This window comes from Helianthus annuus, chromosome 6, assembly GCF_002127325.2.
Source record: "Helianthus annuus cultivar XRQ/B chromosome 6, HanXRQr2.0-SUNRISE, whole genome shotgun sequence".
In the NCBI taxonomy this organism is placed as follows: domain Eukaryota; kingdom Viridiplantae; phylum Streptophyta; class Magnoliopsida; order Asterales; family Asteraceae; genus Helianthus; species Helianthus annuus.
This window is the reverse complement of record NC_035438.2, coordinates 44,125,703-44,132,656: the sequence shown is the minus strand read 5'-3', so window position 1 is coordinate 44,132,656 and position 6,954 is coordinate 44,125,703. Positions and strand designations below refer to the sequence as shown.

Below are 6,954 nucleotides of genomic sequence, written 5' to 3'. Positions count from 1 at the left end.
GTTATGTTTGTGCTGAATGATGTTATTTTTGTGTGAATGGTGTTTTTTTGTGCTGAATGGTGTTATATTTTCTGAATGGTGTTATATTTTTTAAAAACACCATGTATGAACATGCTCTGAATGGTGTTATATTTATGGACGGTTATAAGTTCTTAAATCAAGGATTTTATCTCTCCAAATCCTTAAATCAAGGATTACCATATTTGAATTTGTTAATGCATTTACAATTATACCCTTTTCAATTAATTTAGATGTAATGGTTGAAATTCTTTCTTACCTTTCTCACACTTTTGGTCTTTTTTACAATAACTCCACCCTATATATATATATAGAGTAGGAGTTGTGTGGAAAGTCCAATTTTCCTAGAAAGTCAATAGTATAGTGACATGTGGCATGGATGTAATTTAACTAGAAGGGCAAACATGTAATTGCATATATTTTTTTTTATTTTTGGTAATTATCTCAAATATCTATATTTTTGCATGTTCGTATTTGTAACTGATTTGTATGCATGATATTCGGGATTATAGTTTTTTTGTAATCCAAATCTATTCCAAATTTCACGAACACGAAACACACATCTATATATTATAATTCGATCATTCTATTATTCACCAGCATATTTCTTATTCTATATTTTTTAAGTCTGAAAAATCATGGCTTCGAACACCTTTGCTGATGGTGGAGATGGTAATTACAGTTATTTTTTTAGCCTTTTGTCTTGTTTTATTATAACCTTTATTCAAATTAGTCAGATTGTTCTTGATGCTGTGTTTTAACAGCAGAGGTGTTGAGGTTTAGTGTTTAGTGATTATATAAGATTACCGATGTTTTTCTAATCTTGATGCTGTGTTTTAACAGCAGAGGTCACGTTGTTAAAATCCATACTTGTTTTTTACGAGCAAAACCATCATGTGTGTTATTTGTGCTGTGTTTTAACAGTCATACAGATTCAGGTTGTTTGTGTTTTAACCGTATTGTGCTTAACAAGTTACCTGTTTTAACAGATATTGAGGTTGTAGTCAACTTTTTATATAAATCATCTGAATGGTGTGTTTAAATAGTGTTTGTGTTTTAACAGTTATTGAGGCTGAAGTCAATTTTTTTTTAAAGTTCCATATTGGATGTTGTGTTTTAACAGTAATGTGTTTTACTAGTTATGTGTTCTAGTGTAGTTTCTTCTTGAATGATGTGATTTAACTGTGTATGTGTTTTACCATTTATGTGTTTCAACAGATGTTGAGGTTGTGCCAAACCATCATATTGTTTCTTCTTGAATGATGTGTTTCAACTGTAATGTGTTTTACCAATTATGTGTTTCAACTGTAATGTGTTTTACCAAGTATGTGTCTTCTTGAATGATGTGTTTTAACAGTAATGTGTTTTACTAGTTATGTGTTCTGCTGTAGTTTCTTCTTGAGTGATGTGTTTTAACTGTAATGTGTTTTACCAATTATGTGTTTCAACAGATGTTGAGGTTGTGCCAAACCATCATCTTGTTGTTGGTGTTGTGTTTTAACAGTCATACATGTTCAGGTTGTTTTTGTTCATTGTTTCACATGAGTGGGCTGATGGTTTGTAGTCCGATGGTCACTCCTTTATTACATATTTGAATGGTGTGTTTTAAATTCCATAGTTGTAGTTTTTTTGTTCCGTTTATTTAAACTCTTTATGAGAAAACATCAGTTTGTTATATGTGATGTGTTTTCAACAGTTATTGAGTTTGAAGTAAATGTTTTTTATAGGTTCACCTTGTATCATTGAATCGGTGTTTTTTAAATTGCATTATTTTTGGTTAGTAATGTGTTTTATACACATTTTTTTGTCATGTGTTGTAGATGCACCTAATTACCAATTACGTGGTGTTGAACAAGTCTCTCTAAACACTGGAACGAAGAGATATATTCCGGATTCACCCTCTTCGTTGACGCCAGCAGAGGGAATGTTATTCGACACAGTTGATGACGCGTATAACTTTTATAAAACTTACGCAGAAGCGGGAGGTTGGACTGTAAGGAAGGGCACACAGCACGAGAACCGTGGTATTGTTATAAACAAGTACTTTTTCTGTTCAAAGGAGGGTCAAAAAGACTTTCGACCGGTCGATACTTTAGTCGAACAGCCGTCTGATAGGTGGGTACGTAGGGTACCATCCAAAAGGACCGGATGCCAAGCTGCGATCAGAATAAAACTTACCGATGCTAAGAAGTATTTGCTGTATCATTTTATAGAGGCGCACAACCACGATTTTGTGCATGAAGAAGATTTACATCTTCTCAAGGAAAACAGGGGTATTAATCGTGCACACGAAGAGATGATAAACAAGATGTCACATCTCAACATTGGGCATCTTCGTGCATTTAACATTATGAAGGAAGTGTATGGTGGGTTCGACAAACTCGGTGCTACCAAAGTCGATTTTAAAAATTTCAAGAAAGAATTAAATCTTTTTATCGGAGAGTTTGATGCGGAAATGTTTGTCAAGCGACTGATGAGGAAAAAGGAGTTTTTACCGAACTTCTCTTGTGAATATGAAACCACAGACGAAGGTGTGTTGAAGTGCATTTTTTGGGCCGACGAGGATATGAAGAGAAATTATTATATGTTTGGGGACGTTATATCATTTGATGCTACCTACAAGAGTAACAAGTAACGATGAGTTTAATTTTTTACATATTCAATGTGTTTTAAATCTTACTGTCACACCCCGATCTCCACGTGTCACCGGTGGGCCCGGTGTGGGGTACAGTGACGTGGTTGGCATCGTCATAGACAAACAACACAATATAATAATGCACAGCGGAAGCAGAATAGATACATTTCAACTTTAATTAAATGTAATAATAACATCATAAGTAGTTGAAACGAATCCACAGGCGGATCAAATAAAAATAAGATAAAATTGTTCAACAGTTTATTTTGTCGTCCGAGCTTGCGAGACTATAGTGGACGCTCTTAGGAAACAGCCAGCCTAGTTCGTATAGTACCTGCACTTAACCTTTTGGGAAAATACGCCAGTTTACACTGGTAAATACAAATCGACTGACTCATTTTGAAAATGATTGAAAATTGATTTAAATGCACATGGCATAAATATTTTTATTAACTTGGGATAATTATGCAATATAAACATGTGAACGAATTACATGTTACTCGTACATTTGGTGGCCCGGGATCTGCTGTCCGGGCTAAAGATTAAATGACACACCACATTAAAGAGTTATACACGCCGGGTGTACGCCTACACCCCGTGCTCTGGTCGTGGCCATCTCGTAAGATAATGCCAAGGATATCCGGGACACGGTCAATAACCCCCCAAAGCCTAAAGTAAGAACAAGACTGTTTAAACGAGTCGCACAAACTATTCAAGACTTTACACCCATAGGGTGCAGGATTTGTGCGCTCGATCAAGCGGTATTTTAAATACCGTACCCCAAGCCCGTATAGGGAAACTAAGTCAAAATGTATTTACCTGAGCAAGTATGAATCACAAATGGTAAGTGTAGGTAGCTTTTACTGGGCCTCCTAATCTGGAACAAAGGTTTATAATAACCTATTAGGTTCCTAACGGGTCTTTTATTTAAGCTTAAGCTTTGACCGGTTAGTTTTAAGGATGATACGGTACAAGCGCACGATTAAGCGAAAGACCGGATAGAATGTGATTTAGACCCGACAAGTTTGAATACTTGTGTAATATGGGTATACTAAATACATTCTGGATTTTGAGACAAAAATGATAACGTTTGACCCGTTTCGGTCAATTTACGCAAACTAGTTACGTAAACCGAACCGAATGCTAAAAGGGCGTTACGGGTAGCCAAAAGAGTCAAATGCAAGTTCCCTGAGATAATATGCTTTAAATATGATATAATATCAGTAAGTTATGTTCTATTATGCCCAGAATAATTTCAAACTCAATTTATGCCTTAGAATGGCATTTTGGTCATCTAAAAGATTATAAAAGAGTCAATTTAGAAATCTGAGTTTCGGGTCTGGTTTATACAGTAAATATACTTCATTTAACATATTATAACAGTAGGGTATGACCCATATACCAAACTTATCATTTAAAAATCAAACTATGCACCGTAGGGGTATTTTAGTAATTTCACAAGGGCTAAAACTGCCAAAACTGGAAATCTGAGTTCAAACATTTATACTTACTGTTATTATATGAAAATATTACATCAGTAGGTATGAGTTTTATATGTTTAAAATGAGTATAACGCTTACTATGCGTTAGAAATGCTAAAAATGCGATCTAGGGCCGTTTCCGGGTTTTCAAAAGAAAGCTGAGATTTTTATATTTCCAGAATGCTCAAAATAATTTATTTAACATATAAAATCAGTGGAAAAAGGTTTCGGGTCAAAAGGATGTATAAAACTCATTTTATGGCTTAAACGGTCAAAACCGGCATTAACCGAATCGACTAAGCGATCTAAGATACGATCAGCCAAAAATTAAATAAAAATCATCAAAAATCCCAAAATATTATATAACATCAGTGGGTAAAAAGTTTTGTATCAAAACGTGGCCTGAAATAGGTTATACGCGAAATGCGCCGTTTATGTAACTTTAAGATATAGTTTTACGATATCGGCCATAACTCAAAATCTGGACCACTAACTGATCTCAAATTTTCGGTGCAAGTTTATATAAAAGAGAAAAATGCCCGGATAGTCCCTGTGGTTTCACCTTTTTTCACCTATAGTCCCTATCTTTCTAAAACTACTTGAATAGTCCCCAAGGTTTACCGTTTTGTTCTCGGATAGTCCCTGGGTCTAACTTCAGTTACTTTTCTCTGTTAAGTGGCTGTTAAGAGGGTGTGAAATGACAAAAATACCCTTTCCTTAAAAGGCCAAACCACAGGGACTATCCGGGCATTATTCTCTTTTTATTTATAATTCCTTACCACATTCATTCTTCATCATCACTTCATCACTTCAGACCCTTTTCTCTCTCTCTAAACCACCATCTCCTTCATCTCCACCACCACCATAAAACACCACCGCCTGTCAACACCTCCATCACCAACCCATCATCCTCGCCGTCTCTCGCCGCCAAGCAACCACTGCCACAACCACCACCAACCACCATCATCCGCCACCACCACCTTCATCAACGTAATCAGCCACCACCGCCTCCTCCACCCACTGTGCCTTCTTCCATGTGTAAACCCTTGAAATCGCCATGTGATTTCATTTCAGAAATTCTTGTTCAATCGGTACGAATGCCACTCAAAAACTATAGGGCTTTTATTCAGGCCATGAATACGAGTAGAATGGTATAATTTTCACCTCAAATCGGTGCCGATTTGACAGTCCGGTAGTTGAAGACGGCCGGCGGTTGAAGTGTGAAGAGGATGGAGGTGGGCAGCGGCTGATGTGTGGAAGGCCGGTTCAGGTTGGAGGCGGAGATGGAGGTGATGAGTCCGGCGGTAACATCTGAACTCGTCATCTTCTTCGTCTCGTTTTTCAGTGTGTTTCGTGAATTCTGGTTAAAGTGTCATATATTTCGAACTAATTCAGTGTGTTTCGAATCAAGTTTTGAAAGTTTTGGACTGATAAAATTCAATTTAATTCAGTTAGTTTAGTGTGCGTATGAGTATGCAGATCTGACTTGGTGTTTTTCTGAGTCAAAATCGGATTATTGGTTGTTCTGCAAGTAGATCTGAATCAATATATTGTTGTTTTTCTCCGAAGAAATTAGAGTTGCAATAGAACTGATTAAAAAAGAAGTTGCAGATTTGCTCGATTCAGTTGTTTGGTGATGAGTTGTTTGAAGAGTTTTTATTGAGTGTCTGTTCAAGGTTTATAGATTTTGGATTGTTTCAACAGTTAAAATTCAACTGAAAGTTTAATTACATTGATCATATTGTCTAAATCAACTATAAATCATTGAACAAAATCTGAGTTTCAGTCATATAAGAAGTGAAATCGATTTGAGTTGTATTACGGCCGGATCTTATTCGATTTTTGTATTGACTGATTGGTGTTATTTGAAGGCATTGTACTTGAGAAGATAGCTCGAATCAGTTAAATGTTATTGATAAAGGATTTCAGATTCGTAGTTGATGTTCAGTAGTTGATTGGTTTGTGTCGCTGAAGAAGATAGTGGCGGTGATGGTAGAGGGTGGAGGTGGCGGTGATGGTGGAGGGTGGTGGGGGAGGGTGGAGGAGGGTGATGGTGGCGGTGATGGTGGAGGGTGGAGGTTGAAGATGAAGTGTGGTGGTGGGGTTTTATAAATAAAAATGAAGAAGACGCCCGGATAGTCCCTGTGGTTTGACCTTTTAAGGAAAGGGTATTTTTGTCATTTCACATCATTTTAACAGAGAAAAGTAACTGAAGTTAGACCCAGGGACTATCCGAGAACAAAACGGTAAACCTTGGGGACTATTCAAGTAGTTTTAGAAAGATAGGGACTATAGGTGAAAAAAGGTGAAACCACAGGGACTATCCGGGCATTTTTCTCTATTAGAAATAAAGATTTCTACTCTTTTACTTTTCCAAAAAAACACGTTTTATATCAAAAAGGGCAAAATAGTCAACTTTAAGCATAAATCGGAAACATGCAAATGAATCGGCTAAACATAGACTCAAGCAATAAAAATTCCAGAAAGTTTAACCAAAATAAAAATGGTCAAAAATACTCTCTAATACAGATCTCAAACATGCATGTACGAATCCGAATCGATAGTCTACGAAAAAGTCGTTTTACAAGACTTTCGGTTCCGATTCGTATTTATACTAAAGATTGTCGAGTTGATGATGATAAAACACATTCTTATATCCATTATAAGTTATTTTTGATGATCAAACGGATTGCATGTCATCTACATTACCATTTAAGCTTATTTTTGCAAAAACAACTTCTGTTGACTTTTTAGAAACAAGTTTGACTCGACAATTAGCATGCATAAAGTGGGAATCAGAGAATACCCTTTTGAGGGTTT

At 36.2% G+C, this 6,954-nt stretch overlaps 1 protein-coding gene across 1 annotated transcript; it reads left to right on the top strand.

The window, feature by feature from the left end:
- Positions 1 to 656: 656 nt before the first annotated feature.
- LOC110944674 (protein FAR1-RELATED SEQUENCE 5-like) lies at positions 657 to 5,449 on the top strand. Its single transcript, XM_022186326.1, has 3 exons — positions 657 to 690; positions 1,839 to 2,649; positions 5,323 to 5,449. The coding sequence occupies exons 1-3, from the start codon at positions 657 to 659 to the stop codon at positions 5,447 to 5,449; spliced, it is 972 nt and encodes a 323-aa protein (XP_022042018.1).
- The last annotated feature ends 1,505 nt before the right edge of the window (positions 5,450 to 6,954 follow it).

Coding starts and splice junctions, on each gene's coding strand:
- LOC110944674 (XM_022186326.1), top strand. CDS start 657: ATGGCTTCGAACACCTTTGCTGATGGTGGAGATG. Junction 691..1,838: donor CTTTGCTGATGGTGGAGATG/GTAATTACAGTT, acceptor CATGTGTTGTAG/ATGCACCTAATTACCAATTA. Junction 2,650..5,322: donor GCTACCTACAAGAGTAACAA/GTAACGATGAGT, acceptor CCGATTTGACAG/TCCGGTAGTTGAAGACGGCC.